Source organism: Myxine glutinosa, chromosome 13 (genome assembly GCF_964187855.1).
Source record: "Myxine glutinosa chromosome 13, kmMyxGlut1.1, whole genome shotgun sequence".
Classification (NCBI taxonomy): Eukaryota; Metazoa; Chordata; class Myxini; order Myxiniformes; family Myxinidae; genus Myxine; species Myxine glutinosa.
In genome coordinates this window covers 100,955,968-100,972,443 of record NC_136273.1, presented here as the reverse complement: position 1 = coordinate 100,972,443, position 16,476 = coordinate 100,955,968, and the positions used below count along the sequence as shown (strand labels likewise).

Genomic DNA, 16,476 nt, shown 5'->3' with positions numbered 1-16,476 from the left:
GGGTGCATTCAGCTAGTATGTATATATGTTTTACTATTATAGAACAAAATCACTTTGTATGTTCAGTCTCTCCATTTTAGGTAAACACAAGTATTGGAGCAGATGATTCACAGGTGTTTCTTGTTACTCAGGTGTTTCTTATTGCATTGCTTGGTCACACATAAAAGATCTGTGAACGTCTCGTCTTGGTTTTAGCCTTTGTTTTTGCCATGGGAGTCTGTCTTTGGAGTCAGAAGACATAAGCTAACATAAAGACCAGAGAACCGTCTATGAAAGAGAAACAAGCAATTTTGAAGCTGAAAGAACAGAATAATTCTATTTGAACCAAAGCACAAAAATTGGGCACAACAAATACTACAATTTGGAATATCTTGATGAATAAATAAACCACTTGTGTACTTGGCAATATACAACGTCCAGGTCACCAAGGAAAACAACTGCAGCTGATGACAGAAAAATAGGAGCCCTGGGCACTCACCTGGTAGAATAAAGCAGTATACTACACCGACTAAAGGCATTTTAAACAGTATCACGGTATTTTAAACCGATTTCAATAGTTGCTAGGAGACAGGGCAGCACGTAGAATCATTGGTCTCCATTGGTTGGTCAATCAACCCCTCACCCCATAGGGTCAGATTTTTTGATGCCGTGAACCAACTTTGGTACATCATGGGTGATGAAGGTTGTGGTCAAGTTTCATTGAAATTATGTTTGCAGTTTCTGAGAAGAAAGCAAATACCTATTTTGGGGGGTCAAACCTGGACCCACGTTGACCCCCAGTAGAACCCCTTTGACCCCAATTTTTATGCCATGAACAAACTTCAGTTGCGACATACCACCTATAATTTTAGCCAAGTTTGGTCACAAACACATCAGCACTTTCTGAGACGATGTTGCAAGTGTTTGCGGACTGACTGACTGACAGATGGATGACGCACCATCCCATAAGCTCCACGGAACAATGTTCCACGTGAGCTAAAATCATCAGAGCTGTGAAGAGAAACCCTAAAACAACTGTCAGTGACATCACCAACAACCTCCAGAGTGCAGGGATGAAAGTATCACAATCTACCGTTCGCAGAAGATTTCGACAGCAGAATTACAAAAACTACACCAAAAGATGCAAACCTGTCATCACCAAAAACAGAAATGCAGATTAGAATTTGCCAAGAAGTACAGAGATGAGCCAACAGAGTTCTGGAGCAAACTTTTATGGACAGCGATGGAAAAGTGAAAGTGTGGAGAAAGGAAGGAACTGCACACGATCCAAAGATTTACGACCTCATCTGTGAAGAATGGTGGAGGTAGTGTCATGGGTTGGGCTTGCATGGCTACCTGTGGAAGTGGCTCACTCATCTTTATTGATGACGAGCGGATAACCCGGTTCCACCAAGCTGGTGTAGGGGAATTTGTTCCCAATAGAGTGTGAAATATTCAGGGAGTTTGCTGGGAATGTCCTTTAACTACTGAAGGTGAATCAAGCCCCCTCGGGAATCCTCTCGTTGTGTTGAGTAGGGTATTCTAAGGGCCCACTTTAAGTAGTTAACAGCACAATATTCACTAACTCTTAAGACTGATAAGGTTTCTCGGTAAAGTAAATTGAAGAAAAGTTAATTATACGTTGGATGGAACTGACTGAATAGTTTGTGGTTATTTTATTTTTTGCTTCCGGTCAGTTTGAACCAGCGACTCTGAACCTACACACAACCTGAGTGCACAACAAAAATGCACATAACTTGAGATTGCATGAATATCACAATTTTTGGACCACCCCATGCACTGTCCCGACCCAAGTGCTCTTAAATGAGGTATCCAACAGCATTCTGTGTGATGTTGTTACGACGTTGACCCCGTGCACACACAATCGGGCCACTTGCGTTTGTATATTTATATGTCTATGTATGTGTATATATATTTGTACATAGATGTATCTCATGATGGCAGCAGCAGAATGAATTTGGAAGTGTACAGAAACATTTTATCTGCCAATGTACAAGAAAATGTCTCCAAACTTATTGGGCGGCGCTTCACCATGCAGCCAGGCAATGACCCAAAACACACTGCCAACGTAACCAAGGAGGTCGTCAGGGGAAAAGGTGGGAGGTTTTAGACTTGACAAGTCAATCTCCTGATTTAAATCTAATGGAGCAGCATTTCACTTGGTGAAGAGGAGACTAAAGTCAAAAATCTCAAAGCAAACAACAACTGAAAATGGCTGCAGTAAAGACTTGGCAAAACATCTCAAATGAAGATTCCAAGAGTTTGGTGATGTCAACGGGTCACAGGCTCAATAGAGTTACTGTATGCAAGGCATATTCAACCAAATACTAACTATTATACTTTTTTTAACATACTGTAAGTTCCAATACTTGTGTTTACCTAAAACGTGGGACTGAACATACAAAGTGGTATTTTTCTACAATAAAAAAAAACCACCTTTAGAGGCCATTTTTCCCCGCAAAGCGGGGTTGGCCTTTTTCGGGAACCGTGGTTGTTGTTGTTTTTCGGTCCCCTATTTGAAGCAATGTTTTACGGCCGGATGCCCTTCCTGACGCCAACCCTTTTTGCCGCCTTTAACGACAAACAGGGAATTACCAGTGAACTGGTACTCAATTAGCCGACCTCGGAAGGATGACAGGCTGAGTCAACCCCCCTGGCGTTACAATAGTAAAATTTTACGATTTTCTACAATAGTAAAACATATTTACATGGAAATACCAATAAATAAAAGATGACCTCCTGTACTCTTGCCTCATATTCATCTTTTTTTTTGTATACTGAATCGAGGCTCGTGAAAGAGCTGACATTTACTTCACAAACAAATCAACCAGACAAACAAAATATATAAAAAGAGGGAGCGGAAGACAAGAGAAGGGGAAGCACACAAACACTTGAGAACACACAACATTTAAGAGCAGGGAGATGTGTGGGAGGGAGAGGGCATGGGGGGAGGAGGCGTGGGAAGGGGGGGGGGTGGGAGAAGTATAAAACACAAGGACACCAAGGACTTCCAGGACAGAAGTTGGTATTTCAAAAAAGTGGAATTGGGGTGAAATTAGCGGGGATAGAAAAGATCAAGGTTTTGGATGGGGGAAGATAAGAGATGGTGGTGAACAGCTGTTTTAAACACCTGGAGGGTGGAGTGGGATTGAAGAGAGTAAGGGAGTTTGTTCCAGAGGCGGGAGAAAAGAGGAATGAAGGTGAGCAGAGAGTCTTGATTTTGGCAGTTTAACCATAAGAGGGTTGCAGGCAGATCTTGTGCGACCTGTAGGAATATTTGCGGGACAGAGCCCAGAGAGAGCTGGGGGGGCAAGGCCAGAGAGGAGTCGGTAGAAGACGGAAAGACCACCAACCTGCCTGCGGTGAGTGAGTGAGAGGCCCTTGGAGTTAGCTTAATCGCGGGAGATTCCAATGATTCTGAATGCTTTGGTTTCAACAGCGTGAAGACGAGCTAGGTGCGAGGCAGGAGCACCAGCCCAGAGGGGAGAGCAGTATTCCATTGAGCTGCGGATGAAAGCCTTGTATGTGGTGAGAAGCTCATGTGTGCCAAGGAAGGACTTCGCACGACGGAGGATGCCCAGTCGGCGACTGGCTTTGGAGGCCAGATTTGAAATGTGGTTTTCCCAGGAAAGATCATGGCAGATAGAGAGACCCAAAAGCTTGAGTGACACAACTTCTTGGAGAGGATTATTCAGAAAGTGGATGGGAGGGTTGTCCAGTCGGTCTTTTCGGAGAGACATCGTAAGAGTGTGAGATTTGTCAGGATTGAAAGACATGTTCCACTTGTTTTCCCAGTCTGTGATTTTGTCCAGGTCGGCAGAGAGTGAGGAGGCTGCAGACTGCCGATCTGAGGGATGAAGAATGGATCGACAGAGAGTAGAGTCATCAGCAAAGAGATAGAGAGGATTTTCAAGAGAGCCAGAGAGATCATTGATGAAGACCAGAAAAAGCACAGGGCCCAGAACACTGCCTTGGGGAACTCCAGCCTGAACAGGAAGAGGAGATGAGAGAAACCCATTCAGGGCCACACGTTGACTATGACTCGAGAGGAAGTCCGCCAGCCATACGTGGAGATTTCCATGGATACCAAAAGAGGAGAGTTTGGTGAGCAGAGCGGGGTGCCAGACCGTATCGAAGGCACGTGATATGTCGAGGGAGACAGCTCTGATTTCCTGTTTGGCATTGAGGACCTCCATCCATTGTTGAGAAAGCAGAAGCAGCATGACCAGAGTAGAGTGACCAGGTCTGAAACCAAATTGATGATCAGAGATCAAGCCATTGGAGAAGAGGAAAGATTTCATATCTGAAGCAATGGTGGATTCCATGACTTTGCTGATAATTGGGAGAAGGCTGATTGGTCTGTAGTTGCTGGGATCTGTTTTTGCACCTTTTTTGTGCAAAGCGGTGATGTTGGCAGATTTCCAAGCAGATGGCAGATGACCTTGAGCAAAAGAGAGGGTGAAGAGAACAGAGAGAGGGAGTGAAAGAGCGGAAGAACAGGTTTTTAGGACCCGTGGGCTGATGCCGTCAGGTCCAGATGCAGAATCAGAGTCGAGGGTTGACAGAAACTTTTCCACCTTGTCAGGAGGAAAGGACACAGAGTCCAGGAGCAGCTGGGTACGACTGGGTATGGTGGGTACAGAGAGGGATGGGTTTGGGACACAAGATTTAAAGGCAAACACAGAGTTGAGGCATTCAGCTTTTTCATGTGCGGAGTCAGCCGTGTGACTGTTTGAGGTGAGTGAGGGGATGGAGGGGGAACAAACACCAGAAACAGATTTGACCAGACGCCACCAGGATTTGGAAGAGGGAGACAGATAAGAGAGTTCTGTCCTGAGAACGGAGAGATATTGTTTCCTGGCTCTCCTGAGGGTGGACACACACTTGTTTCGGGCTTTGTGAAAGGATATGAGATTTCCTTCCGTTGGATTTGCTTTCCAGGAGACGAAAGCAAGTTGTTTCTGGGCAATAGCCTCACCACAAGATTCCGTGTACCATGGACGGGAGGAAGGGTATGACAACTGAAGACGAGATGGGATAAATCTGTGCATGAGAGAGAGCAATTTACTTTGGAAGAATTCCCAGGATGAGTTGATGTCAGAGGCGGTAGAGATGGGAGACCAGTCCAGATGATTGATGGCTGCTTGAAGACCATGCCAGTTGGCCTGAGTGAAATGCCAGACTCTTCGACGCTGAGGAGGCTCTGAGAATGGACAGAGAGATGTCCACTTTAACAAGCACATGATCAGATGAGCCGATTGGAGCAGAAGAAGAGCAGCAGACATTTTCAGGAAAGTTAGTCATAACCAAGTCCAGAAGAGAAGATGCTCCGTTGACTGAGATCCGGGTCGGGAAATTGAAAGATTGTGTCGATCCCAGTGAGTCACAGAAGTCCTTTGCTGAAGAGCCATGGCTGGTGAGAGAGGTACCCACACCCAGCCAACTGGCATGGTGACAATTGAAATCACCACATATGAGGAATAGAGAGTTGGGATGGGTAGATAGAAGTTGGTCCATATTATCAGACAGCGGGATGTAGATAGAGTCATCACTGTTTGGTGGACGGTACAACACACATATGAACAAAAGGTGGGAGCGAAGGGGAAGCCGTAGCCAAAGGTATTCCTGGGGGTGTGGTGGAGAGAGGGCAGTGCAGGGCGAGTGAGGAAGAGAGTTTTTTTATAAAGATAGCAACTCCCCCTCCAGGACGAGGCTCAGGTCTATCATACCGGAGGAGGGAGTACCCTGGGAGAGATACCAAGGAATCAGAGACATCATGAAGGAGGAAAGTTTCTGTTAAGCAGATCACGTCTGGTTTGTCAGAAGCAACCTGTATGGAGAGATCAGTCAAGTTTGAGCGAAGGCCCCGGATGTTTGAGGTCCATACTGTTAAAGAAGAGGAAGGGGGAGCATCGGATACAGAACGGGGGAGCAGTAGGGTAAGATGTGGAAGAGGACGAAGAGGTAGGGAGAGCTGTTGAAGGTGTGCCAGAGATTTCAGAATAGCTTGGAGAAAGGGAAGAATGGGGCGGACAAAAGGTTTGATGGTGATTGGGTGAGGCGCAGTGAGGTGTTATTTGAGGAGGGGGAAGAGTGAGGCAGAATGTTGAGGGAGATGAAGGTGAAAGTTGGAAGGGGAAAGAAGTGGGGAGGACGCTTTGAGGAGGAGGGTGAGAGGGGAGTCTAGGAGGGGAGAACTGAGGGAGAGTCTCGGAGGGGAGGGGTGTGGGGGGAGTTTAGGAGGGAAGGGGCAAGGGGGGAGATCTGAAAGGGATGGGTGATGGGGAAGTTTGGAGGGGAGGGGCAAGTGGGAAGATTTGAAAGGGATGGGTGATGGGGAAGATTTGGAGGGGAGGGGCAAGGGGGTGGATTTGGAGGGGAGGGGTGATGGGCAAGTTTTGAAGGGGAGGGGTGATGGGGAAGTTTTTGAGGGAAGGGGTGATGGGCAGGTTTTGGAGGGAAGGGGTGATGGGGAAGATTTGGAGGGGAGGGGTGAGATTGGATTTAGAAAAATGTACGATTAATGGGAAACTAACATTTCTTGCTAAATGAGTTTCTTGAGACCTTCAAGTCAAAAATACGTTTGAGGACGCTGCAGGATGGGTGGAGTTCTGGAGAGTTTAGGGAATGTAGAAAAGAGGAACTGTAACGGTAAGAGATGGAATTTTTTTTTGGAATGAATAGATTTGGTGAGCAAGTCGAAAGCATCCTTTTATAGAAGAAGAAGAAAAAGGTGTTATAGAATATGACAGAATACAGGTCTTCAGGGGACAGATTAGACATTTTTTAACAACGTGATCACGTGATCACAAACAACATGGTCGAAGAACGAACGAACAAATAAGAACGAATAGGGGGGAGGGGAAGGGGGGGAGGGGAGAAGGGTGGGGGAGGGGAGGGGGAAAAGGGAGGGGGAGGGGAGAAGGGGAGGGGGTAGGGGGAAGGGAGGGGGGAGGGGGGAGGGGGGAGGGGGAGGGGAGGGGAGGGGGGAGGGGGGAGGGGCAAAAGGGAGGGGGAGGGGGAAAAGGGAGGGGGAGGGGGAAAAGGGAGGGGGAGGGGGAAAAGGGAGGGGAAGGAGGAAGGGGGAGGGGGAAAATGGAGGGGGAGGGGGAAAAGGGAGGGGGAGGGGGAAAATGGAGGGGGAGGGGAGGGGGGAAGGGGAGGGGAGAAGGGGAGGGCTAGGGTGGAGGGGGTAGGGTGGAGGGGGAAGGGAAGGGGGGACGGAGGGGGGAGGGGGAAGGGGGAGGGAAAGGGATGGCCAGTCAACAATGACGTTGCAGTTCTCATGGTCGGAGAGCAGCACAACAATCGGACATAGTCCTGCATATTCGCAACAGCACGAAGCGGATATTGGAGACTCACCGATCCTGTGACGTCCTCCAGTACCGGCGTTGCCGGGCAGGGGAAGGGAGACCCGTACATTCCCAACCCATACATTCGCCCTCTCGACTCAAGCTCACTCGGACAAAAGCCTCTCACAAATTACACCGTGAAGGCCCAATGGTCATGTCTATGCCACAAATCACGGGCGCACTGAATTGAAAATATATAGAACGCTCATACTCCGTGAAAAGTGAAGCCGCCGTGTCGCCATCTTGGTCAGCACGACTCGACCAACTCGCTTCGCGGATCTCGTTTTGTGCGGCAAGAAACTGCTCCAATCGGTTACGGAAGGGTTGTGGAAAGACGTTTCACAGCTGTTTCAAAGACATTTAATTCATATCGCACAAAATCGATACAAAACACGATCACATAAAAGGTGAAGTGACGTGTGACGGGATGGAACATCACGTCATCGCTCTGAGCGAATCAGTCTGGTGGCGGGAATGGAACATCACGTGATCGCTCTGAGCGAATCAGCGAGCTGCTCTGGAACCGGCTGAGATTAGCGGGTACTTCGCTGAAATGCGCTGAGGTAAATATGAATAAAAAATATGGATCGTCAAATATTTTGAGTTCGGCCATGTTCGTCCCACGCTCAATGGCCATGTCTATGTCAAATATCAAGCACGTAAGCCTCTCCGTTTAGGAGTCTATCGGTAACATTACACACACACACACAAACTGTGTTTTATATATATAGATGACAGAGTACAGTTCTTCGGGGGACAGTTGAAACATTTTTTAACGACGTGAACACGTGATCATGAACAACGTGGTCGAAGAACGAACGAACAAATAAGAACGAACAACGGATAAGAACAGAGAAGGGAATTTTTTTTTTTTTGTTTGAGTTGAGATGAAAACAGACGGACCGAACGTGAAACGTGAAAAATTGAGACCGAAAGTAATTGCGAGCGCAATCAAAGAACCGCTGAGACAGAAACAAAGCCTCAAGCTTTGTTTATGAAACAAAGTATGGAAAACCAACACCAATAATACTATTAAAGACACACCAACAGTTACACACACCGAAAGAAAGATACAGTTTCGACAAAAACACAATTGTGAAAAGTTACTTAACTTCGAAAGCGTGCGCGCATGGACAGCTTTGAAGAGGCGTGACGTGACGTGACGAGAAGAGACGTGAAGAGATTTAAAACGTTAGACAAGTGGTCGATGTTCGGGGAAGTTAGGGGGAGAAGAGAAAATCTAAGAAATAAGCAATACAGCGAAGGAAAGAACTTAAATTCACAGAACACCTATGGGGGGAGGGAAGCCGAGAGAAACCAGGCCGCGCACGCGGTGGCAGCAGAAAACGATTAAATTATACAAAAGTTTGCAAGAATTGCAAATCAACACCAACTGGAAAGCACACTGCAACACATGCACAATGAAAAACGAGTAGAAATTGACGAAGACACGAATGGAAAAAATACTATAACTTTTGCAGCCGTGCAGAGGTCGAAAGACGCTTCCTTGCTCCAGGGACCGGAAACGGAAGTCCTTTTGATTTCAAATTCAAATTTCTTGAGTATATAGCAATAATAACAAATTTGAGTTCACTGTCAATACTTATGGTGGGCAGTGTATGTTCAATGACAGGGTGAAAAGGGCAGAGAGAGGAAGTGCAAGAGCAGCAGAGCAGGTTTTTAGGACATGTGAGCAGATGTCGTCCGTTCCAGTTGCAGGGTCAGAGTCGAGGAAACTTTTGCACCTTCTTAGATGCAAAAGACACGAAATCCAGGAGCAGTTGGGTACTACGGGGAATGTTGGGTACAGAGTCAGGGGTTGGGGCCAAGATTTTGAAGCAAACACAGAATTTAGGTTTTCCATCTTCTCATGACCATAGTCGGCATTGCTGCTATTTGAAGTGAGGGAAGTGATAGAACGGAGCATTCGCCAGAGACAGACTTGACAAGGTGCCACCAGGATTTAGAGGAGGGAGACACGTTTGAAAGGTCATTCTTGAGGTTGGACAGATGTTGTTTTCCAGCTCCCCTGAGTGTAGACACAACTTATTGGCCTGGCCTCGAGGAGGACGACATAGTCCGTGCCTGGAGCCTTCTACATTAAAAAAAAATAAAAAAATAGACACTTGTTGCAGACTTTGTAGAATGCATTGAGATTACCTTCGGTCGGATTTGCCTTCCAGGAGGAAAATGCAAGTTGTTTTCAAGCAACTGCCTCACCACAGGAAGCAGAGTACCATGAGTGTGGGATGGGTAAAATAACTAAGTCGAGATGGGATGAATCTGTGCATAAGAGAGAGCAGGTTTATGTGGAATAATTCCCAAGCTGAATTATCAGGAGCGGTAGATACAGGAGACGAGTCCTGATGTGTGATGGCTGATTGCAGTCCCTGTCAGTTTTCCCGAGTGAAATGTCAGACTTGCCAACACTGAGGCTATTCTGTGAGAATGGCCAGAGAGAGATTGACCTTCACAAGCACATGCTCAAATGAACCAATTTGGGCAGAGGAAGAGCAAGATACATTGGTGGGGAAGTTGGTCACCAAATCCAGAAGGGAAGATCTCTCTGTAGGATAAGTTGATTGTCCAGTCTAATGTTTATTGCCCATGTTGGTGGGGTCGTCTACAGGGTTGGAAAGCCTTCCTTGTAATGGACACGAGTCTGGGACCGATGGCGAAGAGGAGATGCAACTGGCATTATGTGCAGAGATGAATCACAAGAAAAGCTGATCGTGAACGAGAGAGATAGAGATAGAGATAGAGATAGAGATAGAGAGAGAGAGAGAGAGAGAGGTTGGTGGACTGAATCTTTTTTTTGAAGAAGAAGAAGAAGCAGTTATAACTCGAGGAGCAAGGAAGAAAAAAAAAAAGAGAATTGAGTAGAATAAAATGAAATGGAGTTATTGGACAGAAGAGTGATGATTAGTAAAAGGGGAGACAAATATTGTTGAGAGGCAAAGAGACAGAAGTGGAGGAGGGAAAGATGAATGAGGAACAAAAGTGTAAAATCAAAAGGATGAGAGGGATCTCTAAAGGGGGGTCATGGACAGAAGGAGGGAAAGGGAAAGTGCTTGGATGAGGATGATTCATTTGTCTGTTCGTATATAGTGCAGGCGATATCAAAATGGCCAACGGCTCGGCTCAAACACAGAAACCTCTGCTATTATTCTCTGTCCAATTCATGGATGAAATTGATGAAAAAGATAAAGATGTCGGGAAAGTATTATTGAGATGTGTTGAAGGTAATAAAGGCCGAGAGCATAAAGAAATGAAAGATAGTATGCACAATACACATTGTGTCAGAGTTATCAATCCGCTGTTTGACTTGTTTGCATCTCTCCCAGGCTCACCTCGCAGTCCGATCAGCAAGACGACCTTAGCTTTGCTCAGCGTCACCTCTTGCTTCCTGGCAGTGGCGTGTGGCATGCATGTTGCATGCCCACTGACTGTGCGTGTCACTTTACACGTACCAGAACACTTTGTTGCTGATGGTAGGTACACGACGGCACTTCATTATGATCGCATGGCCTGCTAGCTGACATGTTTGTTTGTTCTTAATGCCAGCACATAGTGCAGTCGGGCTGCTGCTCTAATTATGACTCATGCTGAAGTAACATGGAGACATTTTCCTCGGAGCAGCTTGCTTTAATTGGTCCATTTTTCTTGCTTTGTTTTCATTGGGATTAATTTTTGGTTTGACATGAAGCATCATTAACAAAGTTCGTGATATGTTTTGTCTTTTTAGGCTAAATACAACCGTTTGGGTAAAAATATGCTGTGGATAGATATCTCTTACACGAATGGTTTATTAAATTGCAGAAGCATAGCCTGGTACTTCGTAAGCAGTTTGTGAGTGTAACTTCCATGGGATAAGGTGTCATTCCACTGCATCAGAGTCCACTGTACCTGCGATCTATTTTTAAAATTCGCTCGAGATTATAGGTTCTCAAAGTGGTCCCTACCGCCCCCCAGTGGGCGCTGGGAACTTTCAGGGGGGCGCTCGAGAGTCCACGGGCGGTAGGGGGCGCTGGCAATGATTTGGGGGGCACTGGCGATATAGAGGAGCAGCGGCGATTTGGAGCGCTCATTGGGTTTCCTGCAGTCTGAACAGGTTACCCGGCGCCATTCGGCAAATTGGCCATCCAATCAACGACCACATTCTTTCCCCCTTCACATGGTTTTTATGATCACATATTCGCTGATGTCATGTAGGTATTTTCTTGTCCATACATGCTCATGCAACAAACATGATAGTGTATGACACCAGCGAAATACTATTGGCCGCACAACACTAATTTTTGTCACGTGGTGCCATTTCAACCAATCGGCTTGCAAGAATCTTTTTATGCGGGATATAGTACACTCTATTCGTGCTGGACTATTCAACGTGCCCGGTTCAACTTTACAGCCTGGCCTTGCCAGCACAGACATTGGGCAAGGTATTGAACAGTCAGTGTTAGCGCTGGTGTTAGTCTTTCGACATTTTGGCGTGTTGATTTCGTTATTCAAAAAAGCTTCACGTCCGGTCGGCTTCAAGATGTCGGCCTCAAAGAAAAGGTGTCGTCAGTATTCCGTTGAATACATCAAGTATGGATTCATTCGATCTCCGACGAACAAACAGTTACGGATACATGTTTGTTGTGGGGTATCACGCTGTCCAATGAAGCAATGAAACCATCTCGACTGAGCGAGCACCTGAGTAAAACGCACAGTGATAAGGCTCGCGCAGAGGTCCGCCATTTCCAATCGCTGAAAGAGAAATTTGAGAAGCGATCTACGGTAACGACGATGTTCAAAGCCAGCCAAAAGCTCGTGGATAAAGGACTGGAAGCGTCGTATAAGCTGTCGTTGCTCATCGCCAGATCTGGAAAACCGTATTCAATCGGCGAACAGTTGATCAAACCAGCTGTTGGGGAAGTGATAAAAACCGTTATGGGCCAGGATCCGAATCCAGTTCTCTCGTCGATTGCGCTCAGCAATGATTCCGTGGCCAGGCGGATTGATGAAATGTCATCAGATGTAGAAGATAAGCTGTGTGGTGAGCTGAGAAGCACACACTTCGCCATCCAGCTGGATGAGTCCACTTTGCGTGACAGTGAAGCTCTGTTACTCTGCTACGTTCGCTTCATCCGTGATCAGGAAATGGTGGAAGAAATGTTTCCCCACATCATACCTCGTTGAAAGAGGGTTCAGCGCCGTGATGGTGCTGCTGACCAAGTATCGAAACCGCCTTGACATTACCAAGAGGGGCGATCTGCGTCTCTACCTCACTGAGATGGAGCCAGACGTTCGTAATCTCGCAGCGAGTCACCAGGCCCACCCTGCACACTAACGGTATTTGGGCCTGTGATAACAGATTCCCAGTTTGCCTCACCTGGACCTGTTCTGCTGAAACATTGTAGGTCGTGCAAAATAAAATAAAAAAGTAAAATAAAGTAAAATATTATTCAGAAAATATTTGGCTTCTGTTATTTTTGCTTTCTATCTACATAAATTATGGGTGTCCGACCACGAACGATAGGACAAGGGGTGCATTGGGCCGGTCCAAGAGGGTAGAAGAGGGTGGTCGTCCAAAAAAGTTTGAGAACCACTGCGTCTAGATGATGGACCCAGATTGCGTATATCATATTCCCGTCAGAGAGCGATTCGTTGTTACTCGGCAACGCCGGGTACTTTTGCAAATATATATTTGCGTATACATTTATATATACACAAATGTGTGTATATACATATATATACACACGTGTGCATACACACATTATATATACACACATGTGTGTATATACACATATAGTCATGATCACCACAGTGTTTCTTTAAACCGTCTTGACTCCTAACCATCACGTTACTCCCAATTTGCCCATTTTAGTTCTCATTTCCAATTTCTTCCTGTTCCCAGCAACCTCCTAGCAGGCCTTCTCTCTTCATTATCTCTTCGTCCTCATTAGTTTTTATCTTTTCTCCTGTCTTTTAGCTTTCCTTGCTCAAAAAAAGCATTATAGGTGGCTATTGTTTTCGATTTAAATAAAATACATTGTTAAATTTTTCAAAAGGTGTTGAGACTGCAGAGCGAAATGGTTAATTGAACATTGCAAGAAGACAGAACACAGGTGCCAACTAAATAACATTCAGAAGCTCTTCATGATAACAGATACAATGTGCAGCAATTTTGTTCAAACATACATGTCATAAAGAAATGAAGTGGAAGAATATGACAAAATCGAAATAATAGAGTGACTGAAGGAATACTTTGAGGAGTTTTGTAACATCCAAAATTCCCGTTGATGAAACATTCTTAACTCTTCGATGCAGACGTCAAAAATAATACATAAACGCAGCCATTGGGCCTCGGAAGCCCAACGGATGTATTCGTGTAAAGTTTTTAAAAAAAATTTATAGATTTTTTTCTTTCAAATCCTTTTTCAATCCAAGTCGATGCTCATGGATGTGTATTTGCTCAGGAAATGTGGATCATTGATCCTATTAGTTGGAAGAATCCCACACAAGTAATGAATCTTTTCTTTTATTTTTGCAAAAACATTTTTAGTTCTTGGTTTTACAAAAAAAAAATTCTCTAAAAGGTTGAGGCTCATGGAGGAGTATTTGCTCAAAAAATATGATTCACTAATCCTTTTATTTAGAATGTATATGTCCACAACTGACAAGAATCCTACACCAATGCAGCCATTGGGCCTCGAAGGCCCCATAAATGTATTTGTGTAAAGTTTTTTAATTTTCATATTTTTGTCACTGAATTATTTGTAAACAAGTTATAGGAGCATATAATGAGGCTCATATCAAGAAAATAATGATATAACATGGTAGTACAACAACATTTATGCGGGGCCTCGAAGGCCCCAGGCATGCATTCATGTCAGATCTTCGGGTTATAAGTGAAGAATGAAGATTTTCCCACGAGCCTGAATGAATTTTTTTTATATTTATGTCACTGAATTTTGTGTAACAACATGAAAGTCGGTGAAAATGAGGCTCATTCCAAAAAAATAAAAAATAATAAAAATTGTACAGCATAGTTTTTGCAACAACAACAACAAAAAAACCTTGTGGGCCTCCGATGCCCAATCACTGCATCCAAGGGTTAAGGATATTGTAGAGTATAAATGGTCATGAATGAATGGATTGTTTCATCGAAGAAGAAACTGAATTGCCATAAAGAACCTAAATAAAGCAGCAGGAGAGGAGAACGTCAAAGTGTAAATGATCCAAGCAAGTAGAGCTGGGAGTACAGTAAAAGTAATGCATCATCTTTGTAATAACATGAACAGGGAAGAGCTTTTCCCTTGAGATTGGGAAAAGGGCATTACAGCACCAATACCTTAAAAAGATCAAATATTGTAACAAACTATCGAGGTGTAGGTTCATGGAGTATCATGGGGTACTTTAATTTTACTAAAAGATACTCCCATAAGGACTAACAAAACATGGAGCAAAGTTTGCGAGAAGAGCAAGTAGGTTTTCGACTAGGAAGATGTATTTTTGACCAACTGCTTCATGTTTGACCAACAGCCCAACAAGAACAATGGGGATTTTTTTTGGAAAAAATAACCACAAATTTTATGGAATTTTATGATTTCAAACACGCATCGAACAGCATGTGACATAAATGACTATGGAAGGTGCTGCAGATGTGTGGAGGACTAGAGAAAATAATATTAATGAAGAATTTGTACAGTCAATTGGTAAATGTAAAAACGGTACACGGTGGATGAACTAATCTATTCAAAACAAGGGTAGTTACAGACAGGGATACAACACCTGACAACAACACCTGACATATTCAACCTGACAAAAGCTTTTGAATCAACACAGGGATTTCTGACAATGGTCAGATAATTAATAATTTAAGATTTCGAGATGACAGGAATCTTACAACTAAATCACAATAACTATTAACCAAGAACATGGACAAAGTTTATAACATTAGTAGAAGATTCAGTGTAAATATCAAAAACAACAACAACAGCGAAACATCAAGATGAACTGAAAATGAAGCATCAAAATTAGGATGGAACTTGAACAAATAGCATAATTAGAATGTCTGCTCTGGGTCTGGGAGGTTGGTGGTTAGAATCCCATCTGAGTCATACCAAAGACTTGAACGACGATATGTGCTGCTTCCTTGCTCGATGCTCAGATTTTAAGCGGAGAGAGCACGGACGAACAACCAGAAGTTTGCAATAATAGTGCATGCTGTGATGGGCCTAATGGCCTCCTGTGATGAAGCTCCTTGCAACAGAACTCAAATGTATCGATTTAAGTCGAAGTTTTTATGTGTCTAGTGTAGGGACTGTGGGTGAGGATGGTTCATGTGAATCAGAGATTGGTTTGGGCATGTAAAAGGAATGAAACCTCACAAATTACCATATATGTTTTCCACAGTTATTACAAAGGAGATAGATGTTGCAGCTGTCCCCCACAATAAATTGATTGATTGCAACAACGAGGACGATGAAGGAAAACTTGAAAATGCAAGAAGTTATTGCTATTTAAGCAAGCAAGAAGTAAAATCAAGCAAAAACAACGATTTAAAAACTGTAAAACAGAGGGATGGAATCCATACTAAAGTAATAAAACAGTGAACGTATTAAATTCGCTCATATTTTGATAAAATATTAGTAACTAGCAAAGGTAACCGGCATTGCCGGCTAACGCAGTTACTCTGTGATGGGAATATGAAGGGAGGGGAGGGTAGAGAGGAGGGGAGAGAAAAGAGGGGAGAGAGAAGAGAGGGGAGAGAGAAGAGAGGGGGTGGGGAGGTTAAATGGGGAGGGAAGGAAGAGAGGGACAGGTGGAATGGAAGGGAAGGGGATGGGATGGGGAGGTGAGGGATTGGGGAGGGAAGGGCAGGGGAAGTGGAGGGGGGAAGGGGAGAGGGACAGGAGAAGGGAGCGGAGAAGGAAGGGGTAAATGGCGATTTAATTAATGATATACACAGTATATATGTATTTGTTTGTTGTAAAGGGGGCAATAGTGGGATTAAAGCCCAGGATGCTGTATATATTTGCATATAGTTTTAGAATTTTTTACCCTCTACTAAGTGTGTTTATGGTATGGAGTCCGTGTAAAATGATCTATGAGATGGAGACGGGATGTTGTGCTTGTA

At 44.5% G+C, this 16,476-nt stretch overlaps 1 protein-coding gene across 1 annotated transcript in view; it reads left to right on the top strand.

The window, feature by feature from the left end:
* Nucleotides 1-16,476, top strand: part of LOC137439145 (astrotactin-2) — a 1,262,948-nt gene that overhangs the window by 290,429 nt on the left and 956,043 nt on the right. The window contains exon 6 of the mRNA XM_068134866.2: nt 10,697-10,843. Coding sequence (XP_067990967.2) covers nt 10,697-10,843 — 147 coding nt within the window. The remainder of the gene's footprint in view (nt 1-10,696; nt 10,844-16,476) is intronic.